This window comes from Erinaceus europaeus, chromosome 17, assembly GCF_950295315.1.
Source record: "Erinaceus europaeus chromosome 17, mEriEur2.1, whole genome shotgun sequence".
NCBI classification, from domain to species: Eukaryota; Metazoa; Chordata; class Mammalia; order Eulipotyphla; family Erinaceidae; genus Erinaceus; species Erinaceus europaeus.
Genome location: NC_080178.1, coordinates 5662917 through 5687908, shown reverse-complemented (window position 1 = coordinate 5687908; position 24992 = coordinate 5662917). Strand labels below are relative to the sequence as shown.

The window sequence follows — 24992 nt, the reverse complement described above, 5'->3', positions numbered from 1 at the left end:
TTTCTTTAAACCGGTCTACTACTGTCATAAAAATGATTCAGAGAATGACCGTTCAGGATCTGACTCTTCCATATGTCAAAAAAGTATTGCCTATAAGACAGAAAAAGTATCTGTAAATTATTTATTTTTTAGCTTTGGGGAGTGGTTAATGGATTATAGTACAGTTGTTGACATATGGGGACAATCTCTCATCTCCGTGATGAGACTGTAACACAGTCTCACCCCCTAACACAGGATTTCTGCCATTAAGCAGAACATCCCCAGTCCCCTCCTTCAACAGAGTCTTATGTTTTAATCCAATACATCAGACCCATCACAAGTTTCACTTTGTATTTCTCTTTCTGTCAAGTATATTGATCCACCTATGAATGAGATCATCTGTCATCCTTGTCTTTTTTTTTTTTACTTATATCAGTTTTATCCTCAAAAATAACCAAAGACACAATAACACAATATTAAGCACTGTGATTGTGCTCTCAAAAAACCTAAATTGGTGGGATTTACAGTTAACAATATATACTTTTCCCATATTTAGGAGCTATTCTCTGCCTCGATCCAGCTTTCTAGTCCTATTGCCAACTCTGACACCATCTCCCCAGACAGTGCCTGTAGCTCACCTTCATATTAACTATCAGGCTCAGGCAAAAGTTAGTCAAGTCATGGGCCACTTGGAGTATATCTAAAATAGAATTCCTAGATTTTTGAAACGTGAAGAACCCAAACTTCACCTGCTCTGTTCTGACCTTTAGGTTCCTGATTATTAAAGAATTTGCTCTGCTTTATATCTTGATACTTCTTCAGCCACCAAGTTGTAGATGCTACCATGACACCAATCTGACTTCCCTGGGCAGACGACCTCACCAATGTGTCCTGGAACCCCACCTCTCCAGAGCCCTGTCTCACTAAGGAAAGATAGAAACAGGATGTGGGTGTGGATTGACTTGTCAATGCCCAGGTCCAGCGGAGAAGCAATTACAGAAGCTAGACCTCCCATGTTCTGCACCCCATAATGACCCTGAGTCCATACTCCCAGAGGGATAAAGAATAAGAAAGCTTCCAATGGAGGGGATGGAATGCAGAACTCTGGTGGTGGGAATTATGTGGAATTGTATCCTTCTTGTCCTATAGTCTTATCAATCATTATTAAATTAAAAAAATGGATTGAATAAGATATATGAACTTTAATTCTAAGTCATTATCTTATTTGTAACATACATGACTTATCTTTGCTTCTTCTATGCAGTGTCTGAAAGTAGATATGAATAATTGAAAGGTCATTCTAATATTGATAAAAATGATATGAGGGCGGGGGTGGGCAGTAGTGCAGCGAGTTAAGTGCACATGGCGCCAAGCACAAGGACCAGCATAAGGATCTTGGTTCCAGCCCCTGGCTCCCCACTTGCAGGGGTTGCTTCACAAGTGGTGAAGCAGGTCTGCAGGTGTCTATCTTTCTCTCCTCCTCTCTGTCTTCCCTTCCTCTCTCAATTTCTCTCTGTCCTGTCCAACAACAATGACAACAGTAACAACAATAATAACAACAACTATAAAACAACAAGGGCAACAAAAGGGGGGAAAATGGCCTCCAGGAGCAGTGGATTTGTAGTACAGGCACTGAGCCCCAGCAATATCCCTGGAGGCAAAAAATATGATGTAAGCAACACAATAAGCATAGAAACGTAACACCAGAAGATAGAGTCTATGCCATTGCAAGATATTTGTACTGATTTTCAAGGGAGGTAAATCAATTTTGTCACTAACAATGACATTTCATGTAACTTTATAAATAAAATCATCATGGAACTTACATTGACATATTTTAATTTTAGTGTTTCCTGAAACACTTGCATGTGTGATTGATGTAATATTTACTTACATGAATCTTCTTCATGGCTTTGACTCAGTACTTCTAGCCCAGGTATAGAATTGATTTTTACCAAAAGTCAAAGTACTTCACAAACCAAAAAGAAATTTTAAGAAACTAAAGCATCAGAGTAAAATGATTTTTTTATTTTAGATTTCAAGTTGAATTTTTCAATTAAATGAAAAAGGACAGGGAAAATAAATTTCTGAGCTATATTTCATTTTCTTGTACTTTGTATATACCACAAAGGTGTGTGTGTATGTATGTGTGTGTGTGTGTGTGTACGTGTGTGTGTGTGTGTGTGTGTGTGTGTGATAGAGAGGAACTCAGTGGCAGCATGATTTTCTTTTTACATTTTTATGTGAAAATAGCCAATAAAGATGTATTTTCATATATTGTTCATTGTAACATGTTAATCATATTAATGTCACAATTGAATGAGCTCGTGTTAAATTTGTATGTACTATAATATCACTAACACAATAGAAAATGGTAACTTATGAATTTTAATTTAGATGTAAGTACGGTTTTTTAAAATATTTTATTTATTTATTAATGAGAAGGATAGGAATAGAGAGAGAAAGAGCCAAACATCTTTCTGGTACATGTGCTGCTGGGGACTGAACGCAGGACCTCATGCTTGAGGGTCCAATGCTTTATCCACTGTGCCACCTCCCAGACCACAATTTAAGAGGTCTAGTTAGTAAATATTGTTAATGAAAAAAAAAAGAAAGAAAGAAAAGGCATTGTTAGTCATTAAATCACAACTTAATTTAACTGATTTAGAAGGTCTAAATAAATGACCTACTCAATTCACAGGCTTCTCGTTGCATGATTTCCTGTCTACCCTTAAATTCAGTCATTCAGAAACATACCTGAAAAGAACAAGTTTTCCATCCTTCTCTTTGACACAGAAGCAAGAAGCAGATTTTGTTTCCAGCTAATGACTATTGGGATTCAAATCTCTGAAGTCTCTGCCTTCATTCTTCTGTGTTATATGGGCATGATTAATTAGTTTTCTGTTTCTACATTTCCCCTTGTGACTGCCCAGTATATGTGACCATGACCAAAATTTAGCTTTTCATTCATCACTGAATTGATCTATAACAGAAACTTGTCTGTGTTGGTGGTAATGCTACGTATGTGGGCTCCTCCTTCATAATAAAAAAAAAAAAAAAATCTACAAGACTTTCAAAGAAAGTTTCCGTGCTCATCTACTTCACTACTCACCAGTCTCTCTCACTCTCTTGTTCCACATCATAATGTTCTCATATATCTCATAGGGACTGAAATATGTTGCCCAAATAAGACAGCTCCAGATATATTATTAAATCTGGACTCCCTTCCCTCAGACTTGCACTGAAATCTCCAAAGAGAATAATGACAGGGAGATGATGAATTGAGCAACATCTAACAAAGTGATCTCACACAAAGTGAGCCTTGACTTGAGAACCTCATTACTAGAATGCAGCAGTTGTGAAGATGGATGGCCCAGTAAATGGATCCTCCTGTGTTAAATCAGAGGAGGTAGCTTTTAACCTTTCTGGAAATCCCTCTTGAAATTACATCTGAAACAGATACTTGGCACAACTCTAAATCACTGTAGTATTTAACAAATTGTTTCCCTCGGTAGATCTCCACCACTATCTCCTCCATATAAAAGTGAGCTTCACATTCTGATATGTCGGGCTAGCTTCACGGGAGAGAGACCAGGAACTCGTGGCGGCATGGTAATATAATTCTTTATTTTTGCAGGCACCCCAGAAGTAATCGTCAGCTGCCACAATCTGACTCTTTCTGTATATGATCTACAGCTGCCCATATTTTGCGAGATGTTAAAAAACAAAAGTGAGGAAAAAAAAAAAACCACGCAGCTGTTTCATCCTCAGACAAAAGAAATATATTGTGTCTGTTGACAGAGTCAACCTGAAATGACAATTATATCAAATGTAGAATAGCAGTTGTGGGAAAATGAAATACTTTATAATAAACACAGTTCCTTTGACTAGGATGCTTTCTGCATTCAGACTAATGTAGAAATTTCAGAAAATTATTAGACGTTTACTAAAGTTGAGTTTAATAAAAATTAAAACTTCAGTGTCAGGTAGTTTGACCCACCCGGAAATTGGCTGCAATGAATGTAAACTATAGAATTGTATGGTTTTTTTTTGTTTTTTTTTTACCAAAGTACTGTTTAGCTCAGGCTGGGGATTAAACCTGAGACTCTGGTAACTTGGGCATAAAAATCTTTTTGTATAACTACTATCCTGTCTCCCTAGCCCATGATCTATAGCACTAATTTCAATACTTCTATGGTTGTGGACTAACCAAATTTCCATTATATGTGTTACTATTAGAAGTCCGAACTGATGGCCAAGAAGGTAGTTGAATTCTTGAGCACAGAGCTTGCATGCCTGAGGCCCCAGAGGTTCCAGGTTCAATTCTCAGCACCTCCAAATGCCCTGTCATATTTATATCTATCTACCTATCTATCTTCCTCTCATCTATTTTTATAGAAATAAAAAAAGAATCACAAACACAACACAGTATATTAGAATAACAGCTTACATGCCTGAGACTCCAAAGGCTTCAGGTCCAAACCTAGCACCATCGTTAACCAGAGGTGAGCATTGTCTTGGTATCTTGATCTCCCTCTCTCACTCCTACAAAAATGTATGGATACATTTTCAAAAAATAAACAAGAAGGAGGAGTCAGAACTGACATAAAAATCTAGAACACTATGGTAGTGTCATCATTGCTGGCCTCACTACCTCATTCTCTGTATTTATAGTCTACAAAAATGAATAAATGTGGGCCAGACAGTGGTGCAAGTGGTTAAGTGCACACACTACAGTGTACAAGGACCCAGGTTCAAGTCCCTGGTCCCATACGTGCAAAGGGAAAGCTTCATGAGTGGTGAAGTAGAGCTGCAGGTATCTGTCTCTCTGTCTCTCTGTCTCTCCCTCCCTTCTCAATTTCTCTGTCTCTATCCAGTAATAAATAAAATAAAATTAAAATATTCTTTAAAAAATAAAATTAATAAATGTGTACATCCAAAAAGTGTAGAAAAATGATCACAGTAATATCATTTGAATTTGACAATTGCAATGCAGAGTCCTAATTGCTGGTGATACTATGCAGCAGAAAGAATGAATGAATTATCCCACAGCAGGGAGGGATCTCATATACGTAAAATTAAGGGGAGCAATTCATACAATGAAAATAAGGATGGTTGCCAGAGTCCAGCGGTAGCACAGCGGGTTAAAAGCATGTGGCACGAAGCGGGAGGACCTGTGTAAGGATGCAGTTTGAGCCCCGGGCTCCCCACCTGCAGGGGACTTGCTTCACAGGCGGTGAAGCAGGTCTGCAGGTGTCTGTCTTTCTCTCCCCCTCTCTGTTTTCCCCTCCTCTCTCCATTTCTCTCTGTCCTATCCAACAATGACAACATCAATAACAACAATAATGACTACAATAATAAAAATAACAAGGGCAACAGAAGGGAAAATAAATATATAAATATAAAAAATTAAAAGAACGTAAAAAAATATGGATGGTTTCAATTCTTTGTAATTTTAAAACAATGATATAAAACTGTATCATATTAGACACTAATTTGTATTCGGACCTATGGACTGTCTCTGGAATGTACCTTTTTTTATATATTTTACTCTGGATCTGGGTGCAGAGAAGTTTTCATTTCTGAAAACTCACTTTTCCTAAGTGAAAAAATAAATAATTAAACACAGACTTACAACTTCAAGAGATTTTCTTTTTTTAATTTTTATTTATAAAATGGAAATATTAACAAGCCTATAGAATAAGAGGGGTAATCTGGGGCCCATATTCAGCACAGGAGCCTATGTAACCTCTGCATCCCTGTAGGTCTGAGCTCACATTCTGTGGTCACGGTTAGGAACATTCCAGGCTGCAATGATTTCGGGACCCATCTTCCTTGGTAGTAGGTAGAGTATGTTGCCCAATTTCCCTTCAGAGAATGGAACATTCCATACCATTGTTGATCCACATTGAGGGTTAGGTCCTATAGGGGTCCACAGAAGGGTCCATTATGTTGTTCCTGATGGAGATGACCAGTAGGAGAGGGATCTGTTAGATGTCTAGGCACATTATGTCTGTGTGGGAACCCTAGGGCTCTTCCAACTATGACATCATTTTCCCAGACAAAAACCCGGGTCCACCTGCATATTAGATGTCAGGCTCAGGAAAAAAACAGTAAAGTCATGGGCCCCTTGGAATATACCTAAAATAGAACTACTAGTTTTTCCAAAACAGAGACCTCCAAATCTTCATCTGCAATATTCTTGCCTTTAGGTTCATGATTAGTCAACAATTTGTTCTGCATTATATCTTTAACTCTTTTTCAACCACAAAGTTCCAGATGATGCCATGATGCCACCCCAACTTCCTTGGGCAGAGGACCCCACCATGTGTCCTGGAGCCCTGCCTCCCCAGATCCCTGCCCCACTAGGGAAAGAGAGAGACAGGCTGGGAATATGGATCAACCTGCCAACACTTGGGCCCCAGATCAAACCAATGGGGTTTACAGTCAATGAAATTTATACACTTTCCCCATATTTGGAAGCTACTGTCTTCCCTGATCCAGCTTTCTAGTCCTTTTTCCAACTATGAAATTTTCTTTTTTTAATATTTTTATTTATTTTTAAAATTTTTATTTTTTTTTTTTTGTTTATTGATACAGACAGCCAGAAATTGAGAAGAAGGGGAAGATACAGAGGGAGAGAAACAGAGAGACACCTGCAGTACTGCTTCACCACTCACAAAGCTTTCCCCCTGAAGGTGAGGACTGGGCCCAGATCCTGCACGTTGTAACATGTGCACTCAACCATATACACCACTACTGGGAAATTGTGCAGATGTGGTTGCACATTGGCAGGACCCACAAACCACTATATTTCCATGCAAGTATTATTTACAGATCCACAGCACGTTATCCCCTCAGGGTATTGCTAATTCAGTTGGAACCACTGCAACAGTTGCTAAGGACGCTTCCACCTTCCGAGCATGCCTTTTGCCTCTCTCCACCCACTTTCCTAGACAATTCTGTCCCGACTTGCTACTTCTGGAATTCTCCTATAAAAATCACTCCTGTTTCTGCTCTCTCTCTCTTTCTCTTCCACATCCTGACCTGGAGGAGGGCTGGTGTGTATCATGGGAGGCGGCCATTTTGCTAGCTCCACGTGGCCCAAACCCGCTGTCCTCGCACCCAGCTCTGGAGCATCTGCATGAATAAAGATTTATGTTCCCGCTCTGCCGCTACGAGTTCCTGGTCTCTTCTCTCTACCACTATGCAAACCTGACACACCACCACGGGGCCCCTATAGTTTTATTTATTTACTTTTATTATTGAATAAAAACAGAGAGAATTTGAGACAAGAGGGGGAGATATATAGAGGGAGAAACAGAGAGATACCTACAGTCCTGCTTCACCACTTGTGAAGTTCTCCCCTTGCAGATAGGGACCAGGGGCTTGAAACTGGATCCTTGCGAATGTAATATGTTCACTTCACTAGGTGTGCCACCACCCAGTCCCCACTTCAAGAGATTTTTCTAATGACAAAATCTATTTCCTGTCAAGTTGTAGACAACCACAGGGTTTTGTTAACTTTTAAATCTCTAGCTACATATTGTATACCAGGTGTTTCCTTTTGGTTTTATAAAAGCCAGCAACACTTTCAACTTTCACTGATGAACTCAACTAATCTCCCTTTGGAAATACATGTAGATGACATTTTTCCTCTTTTATTGTTTATTTATTTTGTTTTTGTCTCTGGTTTTTAAAATTCTACTATATGGCTTTTTCTCCTCTTAAGTAAAGGAGGCCACTTCCTATTAACACTCAAATTCTTTGGGGGATTAATTTAGATTATCCAGTTTTTAGTGACATACTACTACCAAATTGAATGGGAAATGCCACTTAGATTCCACAGTCTACAGGGACAAGCACATTTATGAGAGTTTGGATTTTGCCCAAGAGACACCTGAGGTGATGTGCTATCCCTGGAGTAAGGGAAGCACCTGGGGAGGGGGAGATGGTAGAAAGGGACCTGAAGGGGGCACACTTAATTGAGCACAGCTCATGTCAATGTGCAAGGACCTGATTCAAGCCCCCAGTCCCCACCTGTGGGGGACGGGGGGCACGCTTCATTAATGGTTGGAAGCAGTGCTACAACTAGCTTTCTTTCTTTCTTCCTATCTCCTTCCCACCCAGTTCCTCTTGTCTTGTCAAAAAAAAATAATTCAATTAATAAAGAAAGAAAGGGACCTGGAGGTGACCAAGTACCTCTGTCTGTCTTCTTTAAATATCAACCAGAGAAGGACAAAATTGTACTGAAGTTCTTAAGTGCCTCAAATACATCATTTTCATGATATAAAATATAAAATTATTGATGGGGCCAGATAATATCACACAGGTTTAAGCACACACAATGCGAAGTACAAGGACCGCTGTAAGGATCTGGGTTCCAGCTCCTGGCTTCCCACTTCCAAGGGGGTGGGGGGTTGTTTCACAAGTGTTGAAGCAGGAATGCAGGTGTCTATCTTTCTCTCTCCCTCTATATCTCCCCCTCCTCTCTCAATTTCTCTCTTTTTTCCCAATAAAAAATGGGGGGAAATGACCTTCAGAAGCAGTGAATTTGTAGTGCAGGCGTTGAGCCCCAGCAATAAACCTGCAGGCAAATATATATATTTCTTAAGTAGTTTGGGACTTGTTTTAGCAAAATACTCATAATAATTATAACACCTTATGAACAGGGATTAACAAAACTGCAACTGAAGTCACCTTCCCAAAATCAAAGTATACCCATTTCTTTGAAGTTATCTGAAGAGAATTATAAGTTCTTTTCTAATTTTAATTTTTATTTTGGATAGAGACAGCAAATTTAAAGAGAAGGGGAGAGAGAGGGAGATGAAAGTGAGAGAGAAAGAAGGAGAGGGAAGGAGAGAGAGATTCAGCATTGTTTCACCACTTGTGAAGCATCTCCCCTGCAGGTGGGAACAGGAAGCTTGAAACTGGGTCTTTGTACACTGTATTGTGTGCACTTAACCAGGTGTGCCACCACCCTGAACCAAGATTTACGGCTTTCTAGAAAGGGAAAACTCCATATTATGAAACAAGTAAAGAAAAAAAAAATAATAACTAGGGAGTGAGGTGGTGGTGCAGCTGGTTGAGAGCACATGCTAAAAGGCAGAAGGATATTAGGTTCAAGCCCCTGCTCCCCACCTGCAGGAGGAGAAGCTTCATAAATGGTGAAGCAGTACTACTGGCGTCTCTCTTTCTCTCTCCCTCTCTATCTCCCCTTCCAGTCTTTCAGTCCTATGAAATAAAAATCAATGAAAAGTAAAGGGAGAAAAATAACCACCAGGAGCTATGGCTTCATTATGCAGACACCAAGTCCCAGTGATATTCTTGGTGACAAAACTAAAACATAAATACAGAAAAGAAAACTTAAAAAATAACTATATAAAAGAAATATATATATATATATAATTATAAACCTATGTTCCTACATACAAGTGAAGTTCTGGACACATGAAATTCCCTAAATTCATAAAATGTGTAATCTACAGTCACTGTTATTTAGACAAATTTTTCAATTTATTATTTAGGAGGCAGTTATGTTAACTGTTGAGATGGGAGATGTTATACAAGTATTTCACATTCCCATGGAATATTAATCAGTGTGAGGTGTTTTCAGTATATATTTTCAGTTATCTTTATGAAATAATCTTATTTATTTATTTATTTTATGAAACCATCTGCAGCATAAGCTGTGCCAGAAATCAAATCCAGGCACCACACACATTCGAGTCCTGTGTTCTACCACTGAAATGTCTCTCTGACCCAGCGATTCAGGCTTTTTAAGAGCTTAGAAGGGAGGGGAGCCATATGTGTGCACCTGGGTTCATGTCCCTTGTCCCCACCTGCAGGGGTAAGCTTCAGAAGCAGAGTAACAGTACTACAGGTGTCACTCTGTCTTTCCTGTCTCTCACTCTATAAAAAATATCACTATGGTTTTGTTAATGTCTCCTTTCTTAAATTAAAAAAATATATATCACTGTTTGGAATAGTAGAGTCATGGAGGCACCAAGTCCTATCTATAACCCTCCTAGCAAAACAACAACAACAACAAAAAGTAGCTTGCTACAGAGAGAGAGAAAGAGAGAGAGAGAGAGAAACAGGAATCCTTCATAAATATAATCAAATAATTACTCCAGAAATGGATGATCCAGAGACATTCATTCAAAGCATCAAAGATTAATGGCCCCCTTGAAATATAACTAAAATAGACCTACTAGCTTTTTCCAAAATGAAGACCCCTGAATCTTCATGTGCAATATTCCAGCCTTTAAGTTCATGATTAGTCAACAATCTGTTCATCTTATATTTTAACTGTTTTTTCAGCCACCAGGTTCCAGATGTGATGTCAACTGGACTTCCCTGGGCAGACAACCCCTCCAATATGTCCTGGAGCCCCGCTTCCCCAGAGCCCCACCCCACTAAGGAAAGAGAGAGACAGGCTGGGAGTATGAATAGACCTGTCAATGCCCATGTTCAGCGGGGAAGTAATTACAGAAGCTGGACCTCCCGCCTTCTGTACCCCATAATGATCCTGGGTCCATACTCCCAGAGGGATAAAGAATAGAAAAGCTATCAGGGGAGGGGAGAGTATACGGAGTTCTGGTGGTTGGAATGGTGTAGAATTGTACACCTCTTACCTTATGGTCTTGTCAATACTTCCATTTTATAAATGAAAAAAAGAAATAATTCAGAGAGGTAGAGAAAGACAGAGAGACACCTGCACCCTGATTCACTGTTCATGAAGCTTCATCCCTCTAGGTGGGGACAGCAGGTTTGAACCCAGATCCTTGCACATGGTAATGTGTGTGCCTTACCAGGTGTGCCATCATCCAAGCCCTAAGTGTTCTATTTTTAAGAGCAAATTTGTTTTCATAGTCAAGAATATGTGGTGGAGCATGGAGATAGTTCAGCTGGTGGAGTGTGTGTTACAGTGTACAAGCTCCTGGGTTCAAAGCCACGGCATCATATAAACACCATGAATAGCAACAGGGAAGCTCCAAGAATGGTGGACAGTATTGTGATGTCTCTTCTTCTCCCCTCTATCTTTCTTTTTTTTTAATTTTTTTTAATATTTATTTTATTTATTTATTCCCTTTTGTTGCCCTTGTTGTTTTATTGTTGTAGTTATTATTGTTGTTGTCGTTGTTGGATAGGACAGAGAGACATGGAGAGAGGAGGGGAAGACAGAGAGGAGGAGAGAAAGATAGACACCTGCAGATCTGCTTCACCGCCTGTGAAGCGACTCCCCTGCAGGTGGGGAGCCGGGGTTCGAACCGGGATCCTTATGCCGGTCCTTGCGCCACCTGCGCTTAACCCGTTGCGCTACAGCCCGACTCCCTCCCCTCTATCTTTCTAAGTAAATACTTTTTTTTGCCTCCAGGGTTATTATTGGGGCTCAGTGCCTGCACCATGAATCCATTGCTCCTAGAGGCTATTTATTTTCAGCTTTTGTTGCCCTTATTGTCTTATCATTGTTGTGCTTATTATTGATGTTGTTATTGATGTCTCTGTTGTTGGACAGGACAGAGAGAAATGGATAGAGAAGGGGAAGACAAAAAAAAGGGGAGAGAAAGACACCTGCAGACCTGTTTCACGGCCTGTGAAGCGACTCCCCTGCAGGTGGGGAGCCAGGGTTTGAACCAGGATCCTTAAGCCGGTCCTTGTGCTCTGGAACACATGTGCTTAACCCGCTGTGCTACTGCCTGACTCCCCAGTAAATACATTTTGAGAGGAGTGTAAAACATAAATGATCAATTTATATGAATTCAAAGGAAGAATGTCAGTGGTATACACTTAATTATCACTTTTAGATTTAAATTTTATATCAAATCATAAAACTTTTAGTAAAAATTTATGATCAATTATCAAATATAATAATGTTTGAAGCTGAAGAGAACATGTTAAAATCAGTAAAAAATATCTGACCTTAGTAAGAGCACAATTTATTTTTTAATATTTTATTTATTTACTTGTGATAGATAAAGAGAGAAGCCAGAGTATTGCTCAGCTCTGGTTTATGGTGATGCTGGGGATTGAACCTAGAACTTCAGAGCCTCAGATATGAAAGACTTTTGCATTATGCTGCATTCAACCTCACCAATGTGTCCTGGAACCCCACCTCCCCAGAGCCCTACCCCACTAGGGAAAGAGAGAGACAGGCTGGGAGTATGGATTGACCTGTCAATGCCCATGTCCAGCAGAGAAGCAATTACAGAAGTCAGACCTTCCACCTTCTGCATCCCACAATGACCTTGGGTCCATACTCCCAGAGGGATAACGAATAGGGAAGCTTCCAATGGAGGGGATAGGATGTAAAACTCTGGTGGTGGGAATTGTATGGAACTGTACCCCTCTTATCCTATGGTCTTGTCAATCATTATTAAATCGCTAATAAAAATTAAAAAAAAAAAAAAAAGAATTCTGCTATCTCCACAGCCCAACAATTCCTATCATTTAAAGTCAAATATTTTTTCCTTCAAAGTGTATTTGTACTATTTTTAATAAGACACTTGGACATAGAAAATTATATAGTTATATGTTATTCATGTCAACTTTTGATGTAAGAACTATATATGGGGGCCAGAAGGTAGTGCAGTGGGTTAAATGAACATAGTACAAAGCACAAGGACCTGCCCAAAGATGCTGGTTCAAGCCCCCGGCTACCCACCTGCAGGAGAGTCACTTCACAAGCAGTGAAGCAGGTCTGCAGGTGTCTATTTTTCTCTCCATATCTCCCCCTCCTCTCTCAATTACTCTATGTCCTGTCCAATAAAATGGGAAAAACTGACCACCAGGAGCAGTGGATTCATAGTGCAGGCACCGAGCCCCAGGAATAACCCTAGGGCAGAAAATAAAATAAATAAAAACTATAGATAATATATGCACATTGGCATTATTATTCAATACTTAGTATTGAATAATTATCTATCAATAGAAGAGAATGCATCTCATTAGTAATGTGTATATATCTAAAGTATGTTTATTCTGCCATAATTTAAAAGTAAAAACAAATTGTACCAATTTTAAAATATATTTTTGTTAGGTTGTGTTATGCTATTTGGGGGTGATAAGTGTGGGTCTGTGAAGGGACACATACTGACTTGGTAAAATATGTGATAGAAATATAGCGTCCGGGAGTCGGAGGCTAGCGCAGCGGGTTAAGCGCATGTGGTGCAAAGCGCGAGGACGGGCCTAAGGATGCTGGTTGGAGACCCCGGCTCCCCACCTGCAGGGGAGTCGCTTCACAGGCCGTGAAGCAGGTCTGCAGGTGTCTGTCTTTCTCTCCCCCTCTCTGTCTTCCCTTCCTCTCTCTATTTCTCTCTGTCCTATCCAATAACGACAACACCAATAACAATAATAACTACAACAATAAAAAACAACAAGGGCAACAAAAGGGAATATGTATATATATATATATATATATATATTCCATACTCCCAGAGGGATAAAGAATAGGAAAGCTATCAGGGGAGGGCATGGGATACAGAGTTCTGGTGGTGGGAATTGTGTGGAGTTGAACCCCTCCTATCATATGGTTTTGTCAGTGTTTCCTTTTTTATAAATAAAAATAAAATAATAAAAAAGGGGGAAAAAGAAATATAAGGTCTCTCTAGGGTCTGAGAAACAGACAAAGAATACCCACTGACTGTATTTACTGAGAAATCTATGATCGTGGGTGATATCAGCACTACTATAGAGGCAAAAGAAAGATTTCTTTCAAAGTTCTTTATTTCTTTCACATCCTCTCTACCTCAGGGTAAACATCAGGTAATGAGCCCCATTATTACCCAGAGACCAAGTGTTAAGTATCCAGGGACCAGACTCCTCAGGGTGTTTAAACAGCCCAGGTCAAGCAGAAGACAAAGTTGAGCTCACTCCTCAGACAGGCCTGCATGAAGAAAAGGAAAAAATATCGTTCTGGGTCAGGTACGACCGTATTTGTTATCCTTCTTTTTGCTTGTACATTATGTTTCATGTTTCATTCATTTGGCTTCTTGATTAAGAGCCTGTTTTAAAACCAAAGAAACGTATGGACTATACAAACACAGCATTTGAGTCACTTTCATAAAGCTAGTTTGAGTATGAATACTCATAGCTGGCAGTTAATATAAGTGCTTACATGGGTAGTGAGGGTTTGGGGGCATTTATGTTGTTTTTTATCTTTTTTTTTAAATTATTTATGTGCTTATTGGATAGAGACAGCCAGAAATTGAGAAGATGGTGGGGAGACAGAGAGGGAGAGAGACAGAGAAACAGCTGCAGCACTGCTTCACCACTTAATGAAACTTTCCCCCTGCAGTTGGGGACCAGAGGCTCAAACCCAGGTCCTTGCGCACTATAACATGTGCTCTCAACCGGGTGTGCCACCACCTGGCCCCTTGTTTTTGATCTTTCTTGCAATACTTTATTTTAAGGAGCAGAATTTAATTAAAGATGTGCCAACATGTAACAGTTTTTTAATTCTGTTTTAGATTTTTTAAATTTCCTTATTAGGAGATTAATGGTTTACAGTTGACAGTTAAATGCAGTAGTTGGTACGTTTCCCAGTTTTCCACGTAGCAATTCAACCCCCACTAGGTCCTCCTCTGCCATCATGTTCCAGGACCTGAACCCTCCCCCCCACACACCCCTAAGTCTTTTACTTGGTGCAATGCACCAACTGTTTTACATTTTTTGTTATGATTCTGTGTGTTTGCAAATCCACTATGCTGTAAGGACTCTTTTGTAAATATTTTCTCTTTATTTTTCTCCTCACCAGGACTTCACCACTCCAAGGCAATTTTATATTTCTAGATACAGAGACACACAAAGAGAATGAAAGACACCACTGAAGCTCCTTCCAATGCAGTAGAACATTTCCCCTTTCTAAATTCAGCTGAAGAGAGAGAGAAAGTGAAGAAACACCATAGCAATTCTCCCCCTTTCATAAGGTTACCCCTGTGCACAGTGCTCACATGTTATGTTAAAGCTCAAATTTCGAATCCTCCACCAGGATTTTTTTTAATGTTTATATTTTTCTTTATTTTATCATAATGCTTAAAATGTCTGTTTATGTCTTGGGTGTGCACTATGTTCAATTCAAATTGGGTCTTCTTCTTTTTTTTAAATTGGTATAATTATCTTTGTTTATTTATTGGATAGAAAAAGCCAGAAGTTGAGAGGGAATGGAGTGATAGGGAGAGAGAGACACCTGCAACCCTGCTTCACCACTCGCAAAGCTTTCCCCCTGCAGGTGGGCTTTGGGTCTTTTTCTACACTCATTCACTCCTTTGTTTTTTATGTTTGACTTTGTCAGTTCCCCTGCTGTGTTTCGCTAGACTCTTATCTATAGGGAGATTTTTCTGGTATCTGACTTTTCCTTTTAAGCTTATTTCATCAGCAAATTGAAGGACAGAAAGTTTAAATGACTTTAATTTAGACAAAAGGTTTGAAAACTTACATGTTGATGACCAAATTATTATCCAAATACTCTTTTCTTACTTTTACCTAACTTTAGCTCATTTTTTATATGTGTTATTGCACGAAGCCAGAAAAATGTGTGTGCTGTTTTATGTTTGAGCTAAATATAAGAGTGTGATGCATAGGATATAATTTATATAGAATCCTTATTTTTTTTTCCTTGGGAGTAATAGTAAAGGAGTATTTCTGAGCTAAATATGAAAGTGGGAAACAATTCAGTTGACCTTTCAAGTATCACCAACTCTCTTCTTTTTTATTTATTTATTTTTTTAATGAAAAGGAAACATTGGCAAACTGTAGGAGAAGAGGGGTACAACTCCACACAGTTCCCACCCCCAGAACTTTTTATCCCTTCCCCTCCCCTGACAGCTTTCCTATTCTTTATCCTTCTGGGAGCATGGACCCAAGGTCGTTGTGAGGTGCAGAAGGTGGAAGGTCTGGCTTCTTTCTGTAATTGCTTCCCCACTGAACATGGGCATTGACTGGTGGATCCATACTCCCAACCTGCCTCTCTCTTTCCCTAGTAGGGCAGGGCTCTGGGGAAGCGGAGCTCCAGGACACATTGGTGGGGTTGTCAGTCCAGGGAAGTCTGGCCGGCATCATGCTAGCATTTGGAACCTGGTGGATGAAAAGGGAATTAACATACAAAGCCAAACAAATTGTTGAATAATTGTGGACCTAAAAGCTGGAATAGTGCCGACGAAGAGCTGGGGGTTTCTGTTTTGTAGATAGCTAGTAGACATATTTTAGTTATATTCCAAAGGATCTGTGGCTATACTAGTTTTTTTTTTTTTCCCTGAGCCTGAAATCTGATATGCAGGTGGATCCTAGTTATTGTCTGGGGAGATGATGTCATGGGTGGAAAAGGAACAGAAAGCTGGATCAGAGAAGGGAGTAGCTTCCTAATATGGGAAAGGGGTATAAATATTGTTGACTGTAAATCCCATCGATTTGATGTGGTCTGGGGCCCATATTCACCTTAGGAGCCTATGTGACCTCTGCATCATTGTAGATCTGAGCTCACATTCTATGTTCATGAGTAGGAACATTCCAAGCTAAGTCAGAAAGATAAAGAAATGATCCCACTCATAAACAGAAGTTGAGAAAGAAGAGAAGAAAAATAAATTAAAAACAGGATTTGACTGAATCCAGAGTAGGACACCAAAGTAAAAACCCTGGGGTGAGGGTGAGGGTGGATGTTTGGCTTTCCGGGGCAGCAGGGGTGGTGGGAATGGTGTTTATGTACATTCCTATTAATTTGTATTCATATAAATCACTAATAAACATGAGAGGGGAAAAATTGATTGTGTGTCTCAAACTTTTTAAAGCACAGACTGAGTCTTTTTAACACATACGCTGATTCTTTGATATGTTGACTCTCTTAAAAACCTAGACCAGGGAGAATAGAAGCAACTGGTGGCACAGCTATATACAAATAATTTCAAAGGACATACATTATGGTGATGTTGTGCATGATACAGCAAATCCTAACAAAGGAATATTTCAAAGTTAACCCAATTGCCAAATAATGTGATTATAGCAATAACTATCTATTATCTTCTTAACCCTAAGATAGCAGGAACCTCCCACTTCCTCTATAGAGCCTATATTTCTCCCAGTCCTGGAACCTCTAGGGTTGGGCTCACTTTCCTGCGTGCTTCTCTCAATTCATACCAAATGATATTGCATCCGCTAGTCCCAACCTAATCAACTCAATGAGTACCACCTCAGCATGCTTCACTTCAGACTATGTCTGGAAACATCAGACATGGAATGTCAGCCATTCACCGCCATTACTCGGATGAGACCCTTCCTTTCATAGGATTCTCTAATTCCATTCCAGGAGGTCCACTTCCTAACAAAGTCCTGAAACCTAGATATAGACCAGGTCCCATGTGATAGAGCATATGTTCACATGTATCCATAAATTAGGGCAAAATATATACCTGAAAGCAAAAGTACACACTAGTCTGCAGTAAGTCAGTATAAAGTTCATAATGAAATAGTATCTAATTAGTCTTAGATACCCTCCTTACCTACTTCCTATTACAGTTCTCTCACTCACTCCAAAGCTAGACTTAGCAAAGCAAGGACTGTAAAAGCTGAATAAGGACAAGAGCCTGGCATACTCTAATGATGACTCTTCAGTCACTATCAGGCCATTCCATCAGCTGGAGCCCTAATCGGGGGATTCCAGAGAGTCCCAAATAGACATGATGGGCCTAGACCTCAAATAAATCCCTCTCTCCATTGTTACTGGTCATCTCTGTCAGGAACAACAAAATAGACCCCTTTGTGCCCCCCACTTAGGACGTTGCCCTCAACTTGGATCAACAACAGTAGAGAATGTTCCATCCTCTGAAAGGAGGATGGACAACATACTCTATGCTACACCTGAGTTCAATATTGAGACAACTTGGATGTTCCTACACCAATTCTCTTCTATCCAAGGGAGGCAAATTTTATCTATAAGTCATTCAGCTGGGGGGCCAGGTGGTAGTGGACCTAGTTAAGCATCCTCACTGCAGTTGTAAGGAGCCAGGTTCAAGCCCCTGGTACCCACCTGCAGGGGGAAAGATTCACAAGTGGTGAAGCAGGACTGCAGGTATCTCTCTATCTCTCCCTTCCCTCTCAATCTCTTTCTGTCTCTATCTAATAATAAATAATAATAAAATCATTCAGCTAGGGGACAAAAGAGTCTAAAATGTGGTGGTTGATAGGAAATAGGAATGCAGAGACAAGTCAGTCATGGAAATTTTGAAGACAGTGCAAATTTCAGGACTCATATCCTGTGACTCCTTTATTCTAATGTGGACTGGAATCGGTGCCTTCCCCTTCATTAAGACTAAGGGACATACTCAAGAGCGATACTTTCTTCTTTGTGTCTTAGTTACCTGTGTTATAACCTTTGACACTAGGTTCCAAACATTCTTTCTAATCTTCTCTGATCAATGGCAATTTTCATATGGGAATTTGGTTATTATTATCTGTCCACAGGAGAGTATCAACATAGAGACCCTTTAATTCCATTCTCTAAGACCACCCTTTCTGCTGCCGTGGGTCCTGAATCACTGACTATCCTTTTTATATCTTTCTCTAATATTTATTTCTTCCCTTTTGATGCCCTTGTTGTGTTATTGTTGCAGTTACTATTGTTGTTATTATTGATGGCGTCGTTGTTGGATAGGACAGAGAGAAATGCAGAGAGGAGGGGAGGATAGAGATGGGGAGGGAAAAATAAACACCTGCAGACCTGCTTCACCACCTGTGAAGCGACTCTCCCACAGGTGGGGAGCCGGGGGCTTGAACCGGGGATCCTTATGCCAGTCCTTGCACTTTGCACCACTTGTGCTTAACCCGCTGCACTATCGCCTGACTCCCATCGCTAACTATTCTTATTCATGTTAATCAGCACTAGATAGACCCTAAGGCAATGGGTAAGGGAGAAATATTATATCAAGGCACACACAGTATCTCTAATTGTCCCGTGGCATTGAGTAGTGAGGAATAACAAAGATATATTTGCTCATAAACTGGATCTCTCCATAATACTCCTCCATTATAAAAATTGTTTCTTTCTTTAAGTCATCAGGTTTTTTATTTTTTTTTATTTTCTTTATTTATTGGATAGAGACAGCCAGAAATTGAGAGGAAAGGGGGTGATAGAGAGGGAGAGAGACAGAGACACCTGCAACACTGCTTCATAACTTGCAAAGCTTTCCCCCTGCAGTTGGAGACTGGGGACTCGAACCGGGTCCTTGTGCCCTGTAACATGTATATTCAACCAGGTGTGTCACTGCCTGGCCCTAATTGTTTATTTCTTTAAATAATAATAAGAACAACAACAACAGTACTTTTAAAAGATGAAGATTCTATAGAGCAACTCTAACAACTATTGACTCAAACTTTAAGGAAAATGTCTCTAAAATTTATACCAAAATTTATCATAAATAATGGGGAGTAGGTAACATAATGGTTATGGAAAGAGACTCTCCTGCCTGAGGCTCCTTTCAGCACCATAAGCCAGAGCTGAGAAGCTCCCTAGGGGGGAAAAATATATATATATATATACATTGATATATATATATATACATATACATTGATATATATATATATATATAAATTGATATATATATATACATATATATATATATCCTAAATAAAATCCAGGCTGGTGTAGAAATTTTGTGAAAGTTTGCATGAAAGTGTCCAAGAATCCCTGGGGGACGTTATGTAAATACAAGTGTTGTTATTGTCATTATCATCGTAATTATCTCAATTTCCATCAAAGGGCAAGAGTTGCCTGAGTAGCCAGGTCATCTCAGGCAGTCCTAGTACTTTTTATCTTTTTCTCACTGATGAAAATAAAGATAAGTTCATCGATTTGACTTTGAAGGCAGGAGGTGACTCTAACTATCTATTTCCATTTCTTTTCCAAGTAAAGATATCCCGATCTTAGTGATGGCTGTTGAGAACTGCACTATATTCACTGAATTCATATTGGTGGGACTTTCCGACAGAAAGAATGTCCAGCAAGGACTTTTTGTGCTCTTTCTCCTGGTTTATGGCATAACTGTGATCGCCAACCTAGGGATGATCTTGCTGATTAGGGTGGACCCCAGACTCCACACGCCGATGTATTATTTCCTGAGCAACTTGTCTTTCTGCGATGTCTGCTATTCCTCAACCGTCTCTCCCAAGATGCTAGCTGATTTCTTATCTGACCTCAAAAAGATCCCGTATAACCTGTGTCCCATTCAGATGTATTTTTTTGGTGTCTTTGCAGATGTGGAATGTCTCATGTTAGCTGTCATGGCTTATGACCGCTATGTAGCCATTTGCAACCCGCTTCTTTATACAGTTGCCATGTCCCAGAGAATTTGTACTCAGCTAGTGGCTGTTGCTTACACTGTGGGGTTGGTGGACTCTGCCATTCATACATGTTTAACATTCCGGTTGTCATTCTGCAATTCCAATACCATCAATCATTTCTTCTGTGATATCCCACCCTTGCTAGCCCTCTCCTCCTCAGACACCTCCACCAATGAGATAGTAATGTTCACCTTCATTGGCGGTGTTGTGGGCTGCAGCATCCTCACAGTCCTTCTCTCCTACAGCTGTGTCCTGATTACCATCTTCAGAATGAACTCAGCCCAGGGGAGACACAAAGCCTTTTCTACGTGTGCCTCCCACCTAACCGCTGTGGCCATATTTCATGGAACGCTCTTGTTTATGTATTTTCGACCCAGTTCAAGTTACTCCATGGACCAGGACAAAATGGCCTCTGTTTTCTACACGGTTGTCATCCCAATGCTAAACCCACTGATTTACAGTTTAAGGAATAAGGATGTGAAAGGTGCCCTGAGAAAAGCAATGGGTACTGAACAGCATTCTGGGTAAAACTATGGTATCTGTTAAAAAGTATTTGCTTAGGGGGTCAGGCGGTGGCTCAGCAGCAAAACGTAAGGACCACCTGAAGGATCCTGGTTCGAGCCCCCAGCTCCCTAGAAGGGGAATCGTTCACAGGCGGTGAAGCAGGTCTGCAGGTGTCTGTCTTTCTCTCCCCCTCTCTGTCTTCCCCTCCTCTCTCCATTTCTCTCTGTCCTATCTAACAACAATGACATCAACTATAACAATAATAACCACAACAAGGGGAACAAAAGGGGGGGGGAAATGTCCTCCAGGAGCAGTGGATTCATGGTGCAGGCACTGAGCCTCAGCAATAACCCTGGAGGCAAAAAAAAAAAATTATTTCCTTAATGAATCTGAGTGCTAAACTAGAGAGATAGCTTCCAGTAGCCTTACCCATGGGGCTTAGAAATTACTATTTATCATTGTGCTTAATTTGAATCTAGGGAGTAGAAAATGTTCAATTAACAGTTATAATAATGTAAGTGGCAATAAATAAATAAGAATGAATAATAAATTTCTTTCTCTAGACTCCAAGTTCTATAAATGCAAGAATCTTAATCTCTTTTGCTAAAAATTCTATTTTGTTTTCTGTACTTTTTTACCTCATTGTGGCAATCACAAACATATATTGAGTGGGGATAATCTGGAAGGACTAAAGTAAAAGTAAAATAAGCCTTTGTGAAATATTTCTAATAAGTCAGGACGGGATTGGCTAAGGAAGGGTGTGGAGAGAGGCAAAAGGCACGTTGGGAAGGTGGAAGCGTCCTTAGCAACTGTTGAAAAAAAAAAAAGAAATATTTCTAATAAAAGTCCCCCTTTTGTGCTCATGTTCCATTCCATTATTTACACACAAGACTTAAACCAAGGTGTGGTGTACTGCACCAAAGCAAGGGACACTGGTGAGGGAATGGAATAGGAGATGGCGGCCAGGAGAGAAGGTTTGGGGTCCTTGATAGGGAGATAAGAATATGTAGAAGACAGGTCTTATGCAGAACTGGGAGCCCTTAATGCATGTGTAGACAAGTGTACTGTACTTTACTAGCCCTCCCCAATAAGATAAAAAATATATAGTAAGAGAAAAGACAAGAAAGGAGGGAGGGGAGATATATTAATAAGAGATAGAGACTGAATAGAAAAAGAAGAAGGAGGAGGAGGAGAAGAAGAAGAGGGAGAGGAAGAAAAAGGAAGAGGAGGAGAAGAAGGAGAAGAGGAAGAAGAATGAGGAGAAGAAGAAGGAATAAGAAGGAAGAAAAAGGAGAAGGAGAAGACAGAGTCTGGCCAACACTCTGACACCTGCTCTGACATGAATCAGAGTGGAACCACATGGTGCTTTTTGCCACTGTGGAACTTTCCAGCTCACAGTATAGTAAACTTTATAAGTGGTCATAAGGTTTGGATTTACTGGTTTTCATTTAATTTAAGATGGTCATTAAAATGGAAAAGAATAACTTCTCTTAGAAATAAGGTAGTACTAAATTTCAGCTTCAAAGCTGTCAATGAATTTGATGTAAGACCTGTATTAACTAATCCAGTGAGAGACTTAATAACCCCAGGATGCTCACAAATACAAACTCCTGATGAAGTCAGTGATGAAAGGGACAATGCAGAACCTAAGGGTTCCATCTCTCTCTCCTCTAGCAGCTACCCACCTACACTGTAGATAAACACTAGTTTTACATTGTAACCTTAAAGTATGTGTGTACCTCTCTGTCCACTCAAGATTAGTTTCTAGAACTCAGCTTTCCATCTTGATTAGCGCTGAGCAAAGCTTACTACACAGATAGCACATAATTTTCATGCCCCTGTGAGATACATGAAGTACTGCTGATCTATATTCCAGATTCTATCCTTGAAGAAATTAGTTGAGATGATTAATGCCAGAGATCTTAATTTTTGTGTTGTGCTTTTCCTCAAGGTCTCTTAGCATCAAAGGAATTAATGTGCATACATTGTGATGAACTCATGCATTTGGGTATTTCCCATTAAGTATTTGAGGGGCTGACATAGTTGGCCTGAGGTTGACATGGTCCAGAGCATTACACTACCACTAATCTATGTGCAAAATCGTCACCAGTAAAGACAGTTTCTACTGCAGTCAATGGAATTATGGTCTTGCTTTATAAGTGTGTGTCTGTCAATTTTTCCATTTTATTGGCGGGTTAATGTTCCACAGTACAGCTGCCAACACATTGGGACCAGCATTCATCACTCCATGATAGGTGTCTGCAAGAAAAACTGACATATATTTTCACTTTCAGACTTGGCCCTCTCTTTATGCTATCTCTCCCTACACAAACACTCACATGAGTTCAGTAACTTGTTTAGAATGTCTCTATGGCCATGACAGAGCAGTTGATCAAGCTATCATCCCAACACTTGTAGTCCACTCTTTCTGTTTCTACTTCTAGGCCATAACCTCCTTTAGAAACTAATATTTTTGCAAAGCGCATGGACCGGCGTAAGGATCCTGATGGAAGCCCCCGTCTTCACAACTGCAGGGGAGTCACTTCACAAGTGGTGAAGTGTCGGGCTGGCTTTGCGGGTGGAGACAGATGACCCGGGACTCATGGCTGGGTGGTACGCAGTATCTCTTTATTCATGCTGAACGCAGCACAATCTACGCCAAGCTAAGCTAAACTAAACTGAACAAAAACTAAAGTAAAACTCACAATGTTGTCTTTATATATACTTGCCAAGTAGGGTGTAAACAGGATGTGATATAGAGAGGGTGGAGAGAAAAGTGACTGGTGAAAATCAGGGTGTGACAAGGAGAAGGGGCAGAGCAGGCAAGAATTCTACCACTGAACCACCAATGCCCTGGAGGGAGGGTGGTGCTTGTTAACAGTGGTTATGTAAATAGAATACAGTGGTTATGTAAATAGAATGCAGTGCTAAGCAGGGGGGATTAAACCAAATGAAACAGAAGAGGTTTTTAGAAGTAGAATTAGAAGCATACCAACAGTGAAGCAGGTCTGCAGGTGTCTCTCTTCCCCCCCCCTCTGTCTTTCCCTCCTCTCTCTATTTCTCTCTGCTCTATCCAACAATGACAACAAGAATAACTACAACAATAAAACAACAAGGGCAACAAAAGGGAATAAATAAATATTAAAAAAAGAAAAGAAACTGATCTTTTATTACTTTTTAAAGGATAAAAAATTTAAAAAATTTCTTAGAGTTTAATATTGAAATCTACACATTGTTTTCAAAAGAATTATCAGTGTTGACAGTATTATTGATAGTCTCTTATGCACACAGCAATAGTTTTTAGTGTGAACCCAAAATGCTGTAAGTTAAAAATATTTCCTGTCTAATAAAAAATATATGATGCAAATTAAAAATTATCAACAGTAAATCTACCAGTTTGATTTCTTAAAGCTTTTCTAAATATTCACAACTGGGAAGATACTCTGTTATAGAGACAATATATCAAATGATGAATGAGAACTGCCAAAAAGTCCATTTGAACCATAGAACACAAACACAATAGACATGAAATCACACAGAAAATTCCATCAGTCTTAAGACAAGGCCATTTTAGATTCTAAAGAGCTTTTAACATGCTTATAAACATTTACAGAAAAAAGAGTCAGGAAAAATGTAGGAGGTAATTATAGAGAAATGCTTTTAGAGAATGAGTGCAACACGGACAGTAAAAACTGCACTGTGCACAGATTTGCACAGAACTAGATATCAACCTCCTGTGCTGACTATGAGCCCCAGATCAAATTGATGATGTCTACAGTCAATGATATTTATACTTTTCCCATATTAGGGAGCTACTTTCTTCCTTGATCCAGCTTTCTGGTCCTTTTTCCAACTATGACACCATCACCCCAAACAAAAACTTAGGTCACCTGCATATTAGATGTCAGGTGCAGGCATAAACTAGTAGAGTATACCTAAAATAGTCTTCAAAAAGGAAGACCCCAAATCTTCATCCACAATATTCCAGCCTTTAGGTGTTGGCATTATGCCCTGCTCCATCACTGATACTATTTACATACTCATTGTTTTGCCTGAGACCCGCCCTGCCTGCAGGGTATTGGTTTATTCCATTGGTTAGAACCTTCGCAGCAGGTGCTAAGGAAGCTTAATACCTTCGTGCTCTTTCCTCCACCCCCTCTCCTAGCCATTTCCTTTTC

The 24992-nt window shown here is 39.8% G+C and overlaps 2 protein-coding genes and 1 long non-coding RNA gene across 3 annotated transcripts in view; 1 reads left to right on the top strand and 2 right to left on the bottom strand.

The window, feature by feature from the left end:
* Window positions 1–13689: 13689 nt before the first annotated feature.
* The window catches only part of LOC132534019 (uncharacterized), a 69994-nt gene continuing 58691 nt past the window's right edge, over window positions 13690–24992 (bottom strand). The window contains exon 3 of the long non-coding RNA XR_009545740.1: window positions 13690–13867. This is a non-coding gene — a long non-coding RNA (uncharacterized LOC132534019). The remainder of the gene's footprint in view (window positions 13868–24992) is intronic.
* LOC103109596 (olfactory receptor-like protein OLF2) lies at window positions 19900–20838 on the top strand. Its single transcript, XM_007518705.1, has one exon. It carries the CDS (start codon window positions 19900–19902, stop codon window positions 20836–20838), a length of 939 nt encoding a protein of 312 aa, XP_007518767.1.
* The window catches only part of LOC103109597 (olfactory receptor 5I1-like), a 3022-nt gene continuing 1014 nt past the window's right edge, over window positions 22985–24992 (bottom strand). Inside the window, exon 2 of the mRNA XM_007518706.2 lies at window positions 22985–23073. Within this exon, the coding sequence (XP_007518768.2) occupies window positions 22985–23073 (89 nt within the window). The remainder of the gene's footprint in view (window positions 23074–24992) is intronic.